This window comes from Meleagris gallopavo, chromosome 2 (genome assembly GCF_905368555.1).
Source record: "Meleagris gallopavo chromosome 2, MGAL_WU_HG_1.1, whole genome shotgun sequence".
Taxonomy (NCBI): Eukaryota; Metazoa; Chordata; class Aves; order Galliformes; family Phasianidae; genus Meleagris; species Meleagris gallopavo.
In genome coordinates, this window is record NC_139405.1 from 90804845 (window position 1) to 90821632 (window position 16788).

The window sequence follows — 16788 nt, forward strand, 5'->3', positions numbered from 1 at the left end:
ATATCATATATATACACTTCACTCGGTGTATGTTAGGAGCTTTGCTGTTTATTGTGTGCAGCCTGAATCAAGGAGGATATTTATGTACTTTATTGTTATTGATTTTATCGTTATTTATGGTCCTTCCTCATACTGTCATGGATTTCTCATTGAAGTAATATTAGCAGCATAGTAGTTGCAAGGAAGTAAAGCAGCGTTCTAATTATTTTTTGAAAGAAAAGTTCCTTTGTTTTTATTCTTTCATGTAGTATGTATTAAAGCATATATATATTAAAAAGAAAATAAGAATCCGCAGGAATTAACTGGAGCGCAATCTAAAATAAAGAACTAAATATTACCTGTGCTGAAAATATGATCACTAGGAGAGATTTTTATATATATTCCATTAAACGTGTAACTCAGCTGGCTTTGTGACCACAAGGACTTTATCTTGTATCTCTTTCTGGAAAGTTGGCATTTGAGTTATATATTTTTTTACCTTGATATCTGTCCAAGAATATTTTTAATGTTCTTCAACTACAGTGCTAGAAGATGAAAGAACTGGAAGTTGCTATGATATGCTAGAGCTTGTTTTGAAATTCCACAGGTATAGAGGAAAGCATTTAAAAACAGTGTCATTAGCGTAATAGGATACTTCACGTTAACATGTATAAACTGAACATCTGCCTCTGTTACTTCTTTTTTGTTCTACTTGAGATGCAGCATGATTTTCACTGAAAATAGTAGTGCAATTATGCTGTATCTTTCTGCTTTTTAGAAAAAAAAAATGTATTCCTCCTTCTGGAGACGTAAACTGCTATGTTTTTTATGTCAGATGATAAATGTTTAGGAAAAGAATCTTGACATCAATTTATATTGAAGCTTTTTTTGTCCATTTCTTAGTCATTCAGGAAGACTTGCTAAGTGTGTGTTTTGGTTTCAGGGGAAAAAATGGCCCCAGGGCAAACCACTGAGCTGTGGTATTTTTCTGTTGTAAAGTGAAATCCCCTTATCTTAAAAATGTATTCACTAAAACCGCTCCTTATCCTTCTCATCTTATTTTTCTTTATTGTTGTTTCTGAAAGCACTTCTGAGTTTTATTTGGTTCTTCTGTCTTAGGAGCTGTCAGTAAAGTGGTATCCCATGAGTTCCAAAATCCTTAATATAGAAGGCTTTTTATATGTGCAGCCTTTTCAGTGGATGTGTTTCATGAATGAGTCTCCATGTAGAAACAGTATAGTGAAGAATAGTGAAGTTCTTCAAGAAAAGAGATCCAAATTTGGTATGCGTGCCCTTTAGGAAACAGCCTTTAAGGACAGCCCTTAAAGCTGAAGTTTTAGGCCAGTCCTCATTCCCAGTCTGACAGAAAAGCCTTTGACCTGGATCTGAAGGTGCACAAACAGGAGCTGGTCCTAGCGCCTGAAGCTATAGGCTGCAAAATGAGCTTACATTGTGCTCAAGCAAGAAGTTGCCCACCCTGCAGTGAGAACATGCTGGCTTCAATGCTAGAGTTTTCTGGTTCCCTTTTCCTGTTTCACCTAGAAGCAGATACAGCTGGTCAGAAAGCCATGTGGCATCTCCATTGGAGGAGCTGTGAAATCCCTAGTGGTACACTGGGAGAGGCAGAAGCTGAAACCCATTGCACATCACTCTTTGGCCTCAGCTAAGCTCATCTCAGTGGACGGAGCTCAGCGCTGAACTTCAGCATTAGAAGCACAGCGGAGGCATCGCCTGCAATTGTTACCAGGCCAGCTTTTGAAAAAGGACAAATAGTTTGAAGGAACAAGGTACATTGTCTTAGTAATGGTACTAGAGATGTTGGGCAGTCCAGTAGTGCCAAATTCTGGAGTTTCTCTCCAGAAGTAATCGTTGATCTGCACACCAAGAAAGTTGAGGAGTTCCTTCCCAAAAATGCTGGGAAACAAATTTGGAGGGGAATTGGTTTTTTCATTTTGAATTCTTTGTTGTTTGGATTCTTGCGTGTTATGAATAGGCTTCCTATAATGTGGGAACAGCACTTCTTTAGTTAAAGCTGATTGACATTTTTTTTATTATAAAACACTTAGTTGTAACTTTATTGACCTGTAAAATACTTACATGGAAAATTCCTCCCTGGCTTTTTATTTTGACAGGGTGGCAGAGGAGGGAGGAAAGCTGCAGGACAAACAGTTGTTTCTTCTTAGTCATGTTGGAGAGAAAAATCCGTTTTTGTTTCCATTTAAAAAAGAAAATTGTGCACACTTTTGTGGAGTGCTTTTACATTGCTGGAGGATTTTGATTCACCAGTTGTCAGATTGTTAAAATACTTGTGACGGTCTGCTTGGCCAAAACATACATTTCTAGAAATCTCATTTCATACATGCTGAGTTGAGGCTTTTTAGGGATTAGCTGCTTAACTACACAACAGCACCGAACATGCTGATTCTCACTGCAGGTATACGGAGCACAAAATTGCTCTTTTTGGTTGCTAAGACTCTTGTTATGTGGTTTCTTGTAGCCCACAGAGAGTGACTTCTGTTCCCTGGAGCCCTGCTGGTTAGCAGTCAAGAAGTAGAAAAGTCTAATGAGAATATATTGGAAGTGCTACTACCCATTCATGAAGCAGTACAGTTTTAGTCAGAGTGATGTTCAAACATACTTGAATCATTCACTTTGAAATGTTAACTGTTTATCATATAACTCTAATGTATGTCCCAAATCCTTACTATTGTTCTTAGACTTGATTGAGACTATGCTTATCTCCTCCCCACCATAATGCAGCATTCATTTTCAGTTAAGTGTAGTCATCTTCTTTAGCATGTGTTCATCTATATGTGCATATATATATTTCTGCAACATACTGTTTACTTTTAGGAGTGTTCTACTTCTTCTGTATATAACTGTTAGTATTCCTCATTCGTCACCTTTTAGCCTAATTTTTCATGAACCTTCTTAACATAATGTGGAGCTCTAATTATGAATTGCCTACCTGAGACAATAAAATTAACTGAAAAGTCATCTTAGCGATGCTTTACTGTTTCCCAGTAGACTCTGATGGCTCATTTATTACTCACTGCCTGTCTACTTAGTATGGGAAGCTGAGGGTCATGTCAATCATCTGAATTTGTTGATGTGCTGAAAACTGGTATATTTAAAGTATTTTATTTGTAGTGATACTTCTCAAGTTTATAGGAGACTTTCAACTAAGAGGACCTGACCCTTTCTGGTGTACTTTACATATCAAGTTAACTATTGATAAATGTTTGTTCCCTGTTTTTTGTTTGTTTTTTTTTTATCTAAAGATGGAAAAAAATCTGGTCAACATATGTAGTTTATATGTAGCTAATTCACTTGGATCAATATGGGCAGTGAAACAGAAAAACCTTCCTAAAGGGTTCAGATTAGGGGAGTGAGTTCAGGGAAGCCACGCTGTACCTACAAGGCTCTATGGAGGAAAGATGGCTGCAATTTTATTGCTAGAATTCAAATAGTAATTTGTGCTACAAAAAATGTTGCCCCTAACCTCTATGTTGTTTAGTGACTATCTGACATCTTTTATTGAGCTGATTCTTATCATTAACCAAAAGAACGCAAAAAACAAATGACTTAGTGTTCTGCTTACTTAGTAGTTTCATCTGATCTTCCACAGTACCACATGGGTACAAAGCCATGGGATAAGGAAGGTGGTATAAATGTCAGTAGGTAATGAACTGGATCTGCCCTTTTCAGCAGCAGTGTCTGATAAACTAGCTCTGCCATCGTGTGAAAGTTCTCTCCAGGAATGTGTCTGACAGATGGGCACCAATACTAAAGGTTTGGCAAAGGCAAAGCGGAGGGAATAGCAGTGAGGGGGAGAAAATTGTAGGCAGTTGGACTAGGGATGGACAGACTGTATCCTTTACATGATGTTCTGGAAGTGGCTGCTTGTACTCCCAGTGTCAGAAGATACACTAATTAAATGGCAGCTTTTTCAGCGTAGAGGGAGTTCTTCATAAGATGAAATTAACACTATGGAACGCAGGGGAAGATGATGATGGTTTTTCAGTAGACTGCCTGTTGATAGATTAATCTACATTTCACTTCTACTGATCCTTTTAGGTGATTGCACAGAGCATTGTGATGCAGATTTTCAAGACCTAAATGGATGTTAGGGGGAAAGTATATTATGGCTGTTATGATGGGAGTTCTCCATGTTCTCACAGTCAAGCTAGCATGAGAGCAGCCTGTGATCCTATTTCACACAACACTGAAATGACATCTTGAGACGTTTCTACTTTGCTTCTCATGGGCATTTTTGAAAAACAGTAGACTGTGGCATCCGACTTGGTCTACTAAAGGCTTAGCCCTTCTAACTTCTGAAGTTACAAGACTAGCCATTAGTTGTAATCTGTTTTTCTTAACAGTCACCTCTGGGTACTTCATTTATCTTTTGTTTTGAAGTTTTTATTTTGTTTTAAACCTGGAGTTTTGACTGTATACCCAGTTTTTTTCTAGTGGTGTCAGGTTTGATTTTCAGAGATCTTCTCCTCTGAGACCAAGGGTAGTCTGTCCTGCCAACCAGGGAAGCAGGCAGAGGTGGCAGGAGACCTGTGTGGATGAGCAAGATGCTTCTGGGGGGGGGGGGAAAAAAAAAAAAAAAAAGCATGCAATAGAAACATACAGAAGGTGAAAAAGCAGGGTCAAGTGATGGAAGGGGAACATAAAGACACTCTGTAAGCGTGCAGGGATGGAGTTAGGAAAGCCAGAACCCACTTAGAGTTTAATCTGGTGAGGGAAATAAAGAGCAACAATGAAAGGCTTCTGCAGATACCTCAGATGCACAAAGAATATTGAAAAGATGGAACCTGACTCTTATCAGTGGTGACCAGTGAATGGGCAGGAGGCAATGGGCTCAAAGTGAGAAGGAAGACATTCCATTTAATGAGAACAAAACATCTTTTCACCCTGAGTGTGGTGAAGTCCTGAACAGGCTGTCCGGAGAGGCTGCAGAGTCTCCACCTGTGGAGATGTTAAGGTTCCAACTGGACACAGTCCTGGGCAAGCTGCTCTGAGTGTCACTGCTTTGAGCAGTGTGAGAGGGTAGGTACATCCAAAGGTCTCTTCCAGCCACATGGACTCTGTGGTTCTTTGAACTTTGGATGCTGAATTATTTCTTTTTCCATTGATGCATGGAAAAACTACTTTAAAAGTTTGTGAATATGAACTAGTCAGTTATAAATGTGGACTTATTTGAAAACTTTAGGAGTAGTACTTTTGAGCTTTGTGTAGACTGTTACGTAATAAAAATGAAATACAGAACTTCTGCAAGTGTCTTAATGCTCAAAGACCATATCAGAAGTTTATTTTCATATATTGCATAACTTTGCAAAGTTGTTGAAACTGCTGTTTCAAATTCAAGGTTTTGGAGAGTGGTGACTTATGGATCTCTTTACTGAATTGTACCTACTAGCAATACACTTGTAATGACTCCGGCTGCACTGGGAGTCGCACTTACCTCTAGGTTAAGCAAACACATCTTGCTGTGTTAGGGAATTTTTTAAGTACGTGACAGATATATGACAGTCATGATCAAAAAGAAAGATCACTGTCTCAGTAGTTCAGCAGCTAGAAAATAAATGATGGAAGTGTATCTTAAAAGTTAACTGTATAGGCATACTTCAATCTGGTGGCCTTATATGATGGAGTGACAGCTTCAGTGGAGGGGGAAGGGTGGTGGATATCATCTACCTGAACCTCTGCAAGGCCTTTGACATGGTCTCTCACCACATCCTTCTCTCTGAATTGGAGAGATGTGGATTTGAAGGATGGACTGTTCGATGGATTAGGAATTGACTGGCTGGATGCAGCCAAAGGGTTGTGATCAGTGGTTCTATGTCAGGGTGGAGGCCAGTCACAAGCGGTGTCCCTCAGGATTCGGTCTTGGGACCAGTGCTCTTCAACATCTTCATCAGCGACACAAACGATGGCACTGAGTGCATCCTCAGCAAGTTTGTAGATGACACCAAGCTGAGCAGTGCAGTTGATACAGTGGAAGGAAGGAGGGACCTGGACAGGCTGGAGAAGTGGGCCCATGGAAACCTAATGAGGTTCAATAAGGCCAAGTGCAGGGTGCTACACTTGGGTTGGGGCAATCCCAGGTATTTATACAAACTGGGGGAAGAGCTCCTTGAGAGCAGCTCTGCGAAGAAGGACTTGGGGGTCCTGGTGGATGAGAAGCTGGACATGAGCCAGCAGTGTGCGCTTGCAGCCCAGAAGGCCAACTGTGTTCTGGGCTGCATTAACAAAGGGGTGGCCAGCAGGGAGAGGGAGGTGATTGTCCCCCTCTACTCAGCTCTTGTGAGGCCCCATCTGCAGTACTGCATCCAGGCCTGGGGCCCCCAGTACAGGAAGGATGTGGAGCTCTTGGAACAGGTCCAGAGGAGGGCCATGAAGACCATCAGAGGGCTGGAGCACCTCTTCTATGAGGAAAGGTTGAGGGAACTGGGCTTGTTTCGCTTGGAGAAGAGAAGGCTCTGGGGAGACCTCATTGTGTCCTTCCAGTACTTGAAGGGATCATATAAACAGGAGGGGGAACAGCTGTTTACGAGGGTGGACAGTGATAGGGCAAGGGGGAATGGTTTTAAACTAAGACAGGCGAGATTTAGGTTAGATATTAGGAGGAAGTTTTTCACATGGAGGGTGGTGACACACTGGAACACGTTGCCCAAGGAGGTTGTGGATGCCCCATCCCTGGAGGCATTCAAGGCCAGGCTGGATGTGGCTCTGGGCAGCCTGATCTGCTGGTTGGTGACCCTGCACATAGCGGGGGGTTGAAACTACATGATCATTGTGGTCCTTTTCAACCCAGGCCATTCTGTGATTCTGTGATATGATTCTATGCTGACGGAATAGTACAATGTAGTATATGCAGTTACTGATTTACACACAGGTAGATAGAACTACCAGCCGGCCTTCTGTACATTTTTATCTAGAGACCTGCATACGGCATCTGCTTGGCACTGAATGGACGTCTTCTAATAACTGTTCTTGAAGTCATCTGCAGATCTGCATCAGGCTTCATGAAATTAGATGTAAAAATATCCAGAGGTAAAAATGTGGAAAATATGTGTCTAGGTATTAGCAGGATTTTATTACTAAAAGAGTTTGGTCTTTTTTTTCTTTTTTAATTTTCTTTTAGACATAGGATTACTTGAGTGTCCAAAACAATGCAGCAAAGGTTAGAGTTATATCAGTGAAATATGCATAATTTTCTAGATTAAAAGAAGAGGTATGTGTGCAAAGATATACCCTTTCTACATTAAACATAGGCGTGCATAGATGTTTCTCTTTAAATGGCCTTTTGTCAACACTGTTTTTAAAGGCACATACAATTTGTTAGGCCAGTTGCCTGTCTCTGTATTAGATTTCTATCTGAAAACTGTAATGAGATGGTTCTTTTATTTTCATTGTTTCATCTGCAGGTTTATTATGTTAGATGAACCATTATTTTTGAAGACAGTCAGGCTTATGTCTAACTTAGACCACTGAGAGCTATGGTGTCTTTTATCAAGCCTAAAGGATTAAGGCCGTAAGAGTTGTTAGCAAAGGTTCCTGCTTGTAGAGGCTTGAAATGGGAGAGTCTGAGTAAGGTAGCAGAAGATGAAGGCTACTTCAAGATCTAAATCTTGGAGATTCCCATTTCTGGGATATTTATTGTAGATGAGCTGCGTTGTAGTGACAGGAACCTACAACAGAGTAACAAAATCCTCATGTTAAACTTGTTAATGTGTTTAACATTAGAAGAAGCTGACAGAGTTGGGCCTTTAAAGGCTCTGTCCTGAATATTAGACCTCTGTTTACACCATGGCATTTCCAAGCCATTAAGTTTTGCTTGGGGAGGCCCCTAGCTTCGGTGCAAGGACTTGGCATGGAGAGGTAAGGTATCTGAAGGCACCATCCGCAGCTTGCCTGGTTTTGTCTGATGCTATTGCCAGTACCAGTTGTTTGCAGCATACATAAGGCTAGTCTGCCACAGGGATAGAAAGCTGAAGTTAGCTGTCTATGTATTTGTAATGTAATTAAAATAGCCTATGTTTGTGTATGAGAGTTTTGTTGTAACCTGTACTCACTTTGTTCTAATAGTGGAAAAAAATACATATATAGAAGCAATTGCTTTTGTTATGGAGCCATGAGGAAGCCTGTGGCTTTTGGTAAGATCAGGTATTGGTTTGGGAAGAGGTGAGCAGAGCAGTGGCAGAGCACTGGATTGTGGTGAGCACAATCTTCCTGTGCCTGGTATGTCCATATCCCACAAGTGAGAGCTAGGATTTCATAGAACCCTTAGAGTTGAAAGGGACCTTTGAAGGCCATCTAGTCCAACTGCCCTGCAGTGAACAGGGACACCACAGCAAGATCAGGTTGCCCAGGGCCCGATCCAGCCTCACTTTGAAAGTTTCCAGGGATGGGGCAACCTGTTCCAGTGCCTCACCACCTTCACTGTAAAAGACTTTTTCCTTATATCTTACCTAAATCTACCATCTTTAAGCTTGAAAACATTTCCCCTTGTTCTTTCACCACAGACCTTGCTGAAGAATCTGTCCCCTTCTTGCTCAGCCTTCTCTCTTCAGAGGTCCCCTGAGCTGTGCTTAAATCTGCATCCTTGTTTGAATCCCAGCAAAATGAAATGGAGTGGACAGAAAGTCTAGGTGAAACCTTCCTGGTAATCCTCAAGTGGCCTGCTCTGTCTGCTGGCCCTTAGTATCTGGGATTGTTCAGGAGGGAGTATGGAGGTGGGTAAGAAGCACAGATGGACAGGAGAGCAAGAGATGGAAATATTTCATCTCTGACATACAGCAGGAAGGGCACTGACTCTCCTAAACTGTGGAAGTTGTGGGTTTCTGCAAGCAGGGATGTTGGCAGTATTTGTGTTTTCCTACTTGATCTGCACTCAATTCATAGGTGATATTCTCATGCATCTTTTAACACCTATGTGGGCATACCAGCTATCATCTGTAATTGCTTAAAATGTCAAATTTTTACTAATTTGTACCAGTGAGTTCTGCAGAAAGAACAAAGCGTAATAATAGGTGATGAATTAGCCTTCACTTATATTGACACTACAATTTTCTTTTGATTGTTTATGTATTTCATAATGTATTGTTGTATTTTCAATGTAATCAGGTTATCAGTAATAGACTGTGCCATTCTTACTAGACTCTGCAAGAAATGACAGGCAACTTCTATGTTCTGTTAGGCGTGTGTGTTTGCATTTTATAGTCACTAAACGTATTATGAAAAGAAAAACAAGCAGTAACTTTTTCTTTAAGGGAGAGGGATTTAAACCCTTAATATTGTTGGAAATCTTTTTGCTGGAATGGTTAAACTTATGGCATAAATGTAGAGAGCACACTGTCATGCACCCAGTGGTGCCTGTGTCACATCTCACTGCTGAACCAACACATGTGCCACCCCCTTCTGTTTGCAAGGCCATAAGATGTAGTCTGGGTGAGTTTAAAAACAGGAACAATTGTGCAAAGCAGGTAAAATTTAAAGAGTTTCATGATTCAGCTAGCTGTCCTGCCTGTTGTGGCCACTTCTAGCAATGACTGTTCATTTCAGTTTTGTCTACTGAAACCCCTTAAAGTGTTTGCTCAGCTGCCTAGATTTCCCATGCCTAGGTTCCCTATGTCACCCTTCTTATGTATGATAGATGAACGTGCAGCCAGCAGCTCTTGGCTGCAGGAGAGCACCCAGGAGCCCAGCTGCACTCTTCAACATCATTTCTCAGCTCCTGCAGACCAGCAAGGTTTTGTACTCTTTAGTCAGCAGGAAACAGCTCTGTCTGCAGTCACCCAATCTAGTCTTTTTCAAAAGGAAAGGGAACAGCCTCCGTGCTCCCAGCTGCATGGCACGAGAGAAGTGGGACTGTGGCTACCCATCAGCCACCCAAGCAGTCAGAGCTGGCACGCACTCTGCTTAAATTCTGTAATGCACATTTATGAGTATGTTTACTTCTTTGCATAGGTTCAAGGTGCAAGTTTCCGGGGTTGGAAGGAAGTGACATCTATGTTCAATAAAGATGATGAACAGCAATTGCTGGCCGGATGCAAGTCTCCAAAATCCAAAGGGTGAGTTAATCTGATTGTTCTATCTGCTGTAAAAATACACAAACTGGAACAGAAAATAGCTCTGCAAAACATTGAAGGAAGAGGCTGAAAAGCAGTAGTGTTCAGCTCCTGGAAGTTAAATCACAGAGAAAGGTTTATGTGCATTTCAGAACTATTCATTGTAAGTTAAACACTCGTAAAGCATGCTGTGCTAGGAAAGGATGTACTGCTGATAACCTATTTAGGCATGTCAGGAAGAAGAGGGAATTCAGCTATGTAAAGGTTTCTGAGTAAGAGTCATCTGTGACCTCTTTTCTCTTACTGATTAATTTGCACTTGAGCTTAGCTTCTTTAACATGCTTTACTTCCTTTTTTTGAAGTCTTGTCTGCACCTGAAAAGGCCAAGTGATGTAGCTGTGTCAGGTTCTGCAGATCTTCCCTTTTGGAGCTGAAATGCTCACAGGGCAGTTCTGTACCGTGCTGTGGCTGCAGCCTTTGTCTGAACAGACAGACCTCTTCCCAGGGCTGACTGTTTTGCTATTACAGCACATGTAGAGTTTACCTCCATACATTGCCTGATCACGTTGGTCATAAACAGGAAGAAGTGTGCCACTCATCAGTTCCAGCCACAGAAAAAGGTTTTGCTAAGACCTGTCATTGTATGTTTTGTTTCCAGTTGGCATTGAAAAAGATGCATTTCAGTAAATGCATACGTGTGTGTATACATATACACATATTTAAAATACATATATTTCCATGTCATTTTGAGCCTGTTCAGTAAAAGTTCCCAGCTCTAGTTTCTGTACAGTCTTCTTGGTATTAAGATACTAAGGTTGCTTCAAGGACCCTATGCACTTTATGCAGAAAGTAGAAATGAAATAAACCAGTGAAGAGAGTGGAGACAGTATGAAGACTGTGTTACAGTAAATATGAAAGGAGGTTTTTAGTGCCCTATGATTATTACTACATGCATGTATTTTATGTTTGGGAGTGTTTTCCTATAAGCATATGCCACGACTTCTATGTAACTTTTAAGAAAGCACAACTTTTCAAGTGCTGTAGGCACAAAATATAAGTATAGTGATTGGGGTCTGTGCCTGGTCTTAACAAGGTGACAATTCTGCAAATGTTAAGTTCACTGAAGGAAAAGCCCTTTTAAAGGTATTGGTTCTGTTGCTTCCACTAAAATATGATAGCATTGAACTCCTTAAGCTAAGCTTTTGTTCATGGAAAAAAAATCTTTTAATAGAAATATTCATAGTATTTCAGTGGGTGTTTTATTTGTGGCTAATTTGTATGCTAGTAGTAGCTACTGCTTTCAGTATTCTTCGCTTGTTGAACCATGAAGATTGTGTGTTTCACCACCAGTATTCAGCCTTTTGTGTTCTGTTTTTTGGTTACACCTATAACCTTGTACATAAACTTACTCATAAACATTTGACATTTTGTGCCTTTTGTACATTAAATGCTACTCACTGCATATACAAAATAATAATTCTTAATATGAGATAAGAAATGTATTAGCATAAGTAGCCGTTTAAATGTCTCTGAAAGAGAGACTATTTGTATGTATTACACACAAAGGTTGTTTTTTCTCATTTTTGGGAGGGGAACTTTGGAATTTCTTCTCAGAAAAATGAAACAGCTGTTTTCAAACTACTGTGCATATATTTGAGGAAAAAAAAAAAAAAAGTACTGGTCTCTATAAAGTCCTAATACTGTACTTAAAATATTTTAGGATATAATATATTTCCATACATTTCCAGAGGCACTTCAAATTCATAGAACCATAGAATCACCAAGGTTGGGAAAGACCTCCAAAATCATCCAGTCCAGCCGTCCACCTACCACCAGTATTTCCCCCCTCAATCATGTCGCTCACAACAACATCCAAGCGTTTCTTGAACACCTCGTGGGGCGATGACTCAACCACCCCTGGGCAGCCCATTCCAGCACCTGACCCTCTTTTCCTAATAACCAACCTGAATGCCCCCTGGCACAACTTGAGGCCATTCCCTCCAGTCCTATCGCTAGTTACATGGGAGAAGAGGCCGATCCCCACCTCACCACAACCTCCTTTTCGGTAGTTCTGGAGAGTGATGAGGTCGCCCCTGAGCCTCCTCATCTCCAGACTGAACAGTCCCAGTTCCCTCAGCCACACCTCATAAGGCCTGTGCTCATGTGTTCAGAGTGGGGAATTCTATTATCATAAATTGTCATTCTATTATCTATTCTAATTCTATTATCATAAATACTCAGTCCAGATCTGTTTTCCCACTGCAAGAGTCTACTGTGCTTAGCCTTATACCTATAGGAAGGTATTTTTCCTGAAGATGACAATGATGGATGTGCTGTCATAGAACAGCATCTGACTTTTTAGTGAAGATGCAGAGCTAGCTTTGGGTAACATTCAAGGTGCTTCGGTTCTGTTGAATAAAAGCATTCACTCCTATAAAACATAATTATTTAATTGAATGTTATTAATAACTGTTAAGTGCATTGTTAAATGAAGAAATTAATCACCTAATCATTGTTATTTTCTAGAACAAACCTAAAATTAAAGGAAGAGATGAAGTCAGAAAAGAAGCCGGGTTTTTGGGACAGTTTGGTGATAAAGCAGAACGTCCAGTCTAGGAAACCAGATGAGATTGAGGGCTGGGAACCACCACAGATTACTGCTGCTGATTCTGCCAGTGATGCAGCAACTGCTTTAAGTGACTATTCAGCCTGGTCAGGCTGGGAGGATGAAACCAAAGGCTCCACAAAGTACACGAACCTGGCCAGCTCAGGAAACAGTTCCAGGTGGAGTATCAAATCAGCTGGGAAGCTGGTTAGTATTAGACGTCAGAGCAAAGGTAACCTTACTGACAACTGGGAAGAACTGGAATGATGCTGGTGATGTGAAATACTTTGTAGGTAAGAAGAGAAAGGTTCCATGATTTACTTGTATGTTTAAACCAAAATCAAATCTGCTCAATATTGCACCTTTATACAGTACTTTGTTTTATTCTGATTGTTACAAATTTTTGCTCACCTGATAGTAAATTTTCTTATTACATTGTTAAATAGCTATGTTTTCCACACTAAAAAAAAAAAGTAGAGAATCTATTTTGTGCCTATATTTCACATTCAGACTCTGTGGTTTGTTTGATTGTTGGTTTTACCAAAAAAAAAAAAAAAAAAAAGAGTAACTCCTTAGTGAATGTATACACTGGTTGTAAATTTGACTGCCTTACGTAGGAACTTCCACTAGCTTGAGGTCCTGTTTTTTTTTTTTTTCCTGGTATTTGAGGGTCACTCAAAATTTTAGTTTTGATGCTGTCCCTTTTTAAAATAAGAATACTGATGTGTAGCTTGCAGGAAGAATGCTTATACTTAGTAGACTGTTTTCCAAATCTTCAGCCTCAGCATGTGCTTCAGCTTGTGCACAGAAGATGCTCAACTGTCACAATGTACTTTGTGTGAAATGGGAAAATATGACTCCAGTGTAATTTGTTCAGTCACGGGAACTTCACCAGTAGTCAGGTCAAATGGGTCTTCCAGAGCTTTTTGTACTGAATGTTGTTTGACAAAGCTGAACTTGTCAGTTTTTAAGATGCATGTCATGCCAAAAATAGAAATGACTGTAAATTTGGAAAGCAGCAGTGGGTAGAGTGTAAGATCTCCGTATTCAGTATGTATAGTCCTGAATCTGTGGATAAGTCGTTTCTTATGGAAGGATAAATGATTTCCTTTTTACAGTAGCTGGTCCCTGTTCTGCAGGCAACTTTGTTTTGTACATTTGTTGATTGCCCCTCATCCTTCCCTCCATAAGCAGTGATTGAAATAGACTGGCAAGACAACTGAGCCATTACAAGGCTGTGCATGCACACGGTTTCTGAAGCATTTTTGTTACAAAGCTCTGTCTTACTTGCTACTGATACTTTCAGTTTTGGTAAAAGAGTGCAAAGTGTTAAACTGGAGATTTGAAATGTACATAGAATACTTAAAGTGCCTCTTTCTAGCATATTGTCTCTTCATCAGCAGTGCAGCCAATGTCAGATCCAAAGTTGGTTTCCATTTCATTTCTATGACCTATATAAATACTTTTAACATCCATGGAAAACAAACCAAAAGTTTCATGGCAGACGTGAACAGAAGCCTCTTCTGTCCTGTTTGTAAAACTGATATAACTGAACTGAAAACCTGTGTTGACTGCCTAGCAACGTGACCAGTACAATAGGAAGATCAGATTAGTATTTGAGAGAAAATCAGCATTTTCACAAGGAAATGTATATCTTTATATTTAATAGATATCCTGTAAACATATTTTTGCAAGAAGCTTATGCTTATGAAAAGGGATGCATGCAGTTTTCTTCTAAGCTTGTACCTTTTTTCTCTTACTGCCACATCATTCCTTTCTTAGTGCTCTCTTTCTCCTCACTCTTCCAATTCATCTAACAGTTTTCTGGCTTATGGTTCCTGCATAGGTGTTCTTTGGAGTTTCCTGTTGAGGTGTGCCTGGAGAGACGTAGCAAAAAGGATTTTTGTCTTTTTTTTTTTTTTTTTGGTTGAGTTTAATAGGATGTTAAAAGATATTGCTCTTAATTTTGTATAGAAGAACATCAGTGTTTTGTGCTACAAAACAGGATCTTGTAACTGGCAAATGTATTATAAATTGGCATTATATATTAAAAAATACAGAGGAGAAAGAGTTAGCATTTATATTGAGTTATTTAGTCTGTGAATAAGCTCAGTGTTTGCCTTTGGCAAGTGCATATGCTGAGGTTAATTATAGGAAAGCGTTAGGGTTCTGGGGTAAAGTATGCTGCATTTTATAGTTAATGGAATACCCTCTAAGCCAAAGGCGTGAGCTGGTGTTTAGTTTGGTTGTTGGTGCTGACCTAAAAGACCAGAAGGAGATCTGCTGGCAGCCCTTGGGATTTCACTCTCCAAGGTGAGCTGAGAGCTTTTAATTTCCCTCCCGAAGAAACTATTTATACTGTGTCCAGTAAAGATTTTGCCTTGCACATTATACTGTCAAGTGCCTGTTTCTCACCTTGATGATGTGTTTGTTTGATGCACAGCTTAACTGCAAAATATTTTGATTTGTTTTTAAAGTTATGATAAGGACTATGCTCGTGAAGCTGAAGTCTGGAGAAAACAAAATTTATCTGAGTGGGAAATCGAGATGTGTAAACTTAAGGTATGACTTATTGATGGAAGGTTTGGTGTGCTTTCTGAGTGATATTTCCTCAGAAAAAAAAAATGTTTTAAGGATGAACATTATTAAGTTTAATATAATTTATTGTTATGATTTGATAATGTTATTTGTCTTGAGAACTCACTGGTGTGAGCTTTTCTTTTCTTGTGTTTTTAAACTTGTCTGAATTCTCAGAACGAGGTCCTCTTTTCTTTTACCTTCTTTAGATGCTTAACTACATTTACATTTATGGGCTTGAACTATACACGGCTCCATATGTGGAATAAGTGTAGAATATGTCCCTTAATATTTGTTTTGAAATTGCATTTCAATCTACGTGAAATGGTTTAGAAGAAGATAGCATTGAGATTGTATAATAAGATTGCACAAAATAAAATATAGTTTATATTGCTTTCTCGTAGCCAATCTGCATGATTGTTGGCGTGGTTTTAACGGGAATTAAAAGCTTTGTGTGGCTGTAAGTAGTCACTTAACTCTAAGCAAAGTTTTTGGAGTATTTTTATTTATTAGCATCATTTGCAGAAAGAAAAATAGTATTTTCCATATGAATAAAGATTTAGTTTGAACTGAAATGCCTTACTCTTTGATCTTTTCTTCCATTTTGTTGCCATCTGCGTGGATGTAAGTTACGTTGCTGTAGGATGTGACCAAGGAAGGAACAGCTACCTTTGTGTAAACCAGTGAGTCATCCCATTTTAAAAGCTACAGCATCCTGCATTTAAAGCGTCACCGATTGGTTTCACACTGGGAAGAATTCAGTAGTTCTGACAAAAAGAAAACATTTTGCTTAACTGTATTTATTGGTTTAAAAGACTCTTTTTTTTTATTTTATTTTACTGGTTGTTATGAAAGCTTGGGCAGAGCTGGATTTTTCCTAAATATTTCACTATCTACTTGTAAACCAGAGGACCCAGAGTGCTTGTGCGTATGCTGGCTTTATAATGAGGTGAGACCCAGACGTCCTACACTGTGACAAAAGTTAAATACAGCTCTGCAGCAGGTACAGAAAGCCTGTTGTCAACTTCTTGTTCTTCCAGTCCAGTTTATAAACTTTGGGTCATCTAAACTTAGCAGAGATTGTTGAAGCAAAGTGCTTATAGAGTCACAGAATCATTAAGGCTGGAAAAGTCCATCTAGTCCAACCACCAGCCCATCCCCACCATGCCCACTAACCATGGCCCTCAGTGCCACATGTCCACATTTCTTGAACACCTCCACACCTCCAGGGACAGCGATTCTACCATCTCCCTGGGCACCCTGTGCCAGTGCATCACCACTCTTTCTGAGAAGAAATCTTTCCTAAGCTCCAACCTGAAGCTGCTCTGGCGCAACTTAAGGCCATTACCTCTTGTCCTGTCGCTTCTTACCAACGTGGATGAATTAGCTGAAAGAGATGATTTTATTCATTCAGATTGCATTCTTGGGGAATAAAATTCTTCCATAGAGATACCTCAGTATTCAGGTAGGTCAACTGCCTGTTTGGGCAGGGAGAGGGAGGAGAAGGATCATAGAAGCACAGAATGGCCTGGGTTGAAAAGGACC

General features: G+C 39.9%; 1 protein-coding gene across 2 annotated transcripts in view; it reads left to right on the forward strand.

Moving 5' to 3' along the window:
• Nucleotides 1–15818, forward strand: part of TDRP (testis development related protein) — a 28185-nt gene extending 12367 nt beyond the window's left edge. For both annotated transcript variants that reach the window (XM_085217948.1, XM_085217947.1), the window contains 2 exons: nucleotides 9961–10064; nucleotides 12588–15818. In XM_085217948.1, the coding sequence (XP_085074074.1) occupies nucleotides 9961–10064; nucleotides 12588–12933 (450 nt within the window). In that variant the 3' untranslated portion in view covers nucleotides 12934–15818. The remainder of the gene's footprint in view (nucleotides 1–9960; nucleotides 10065–12587) is intronic.
• The last annotated feature ends 970 nt before the right edge of the window (nucleotides 15819–16788 follow it).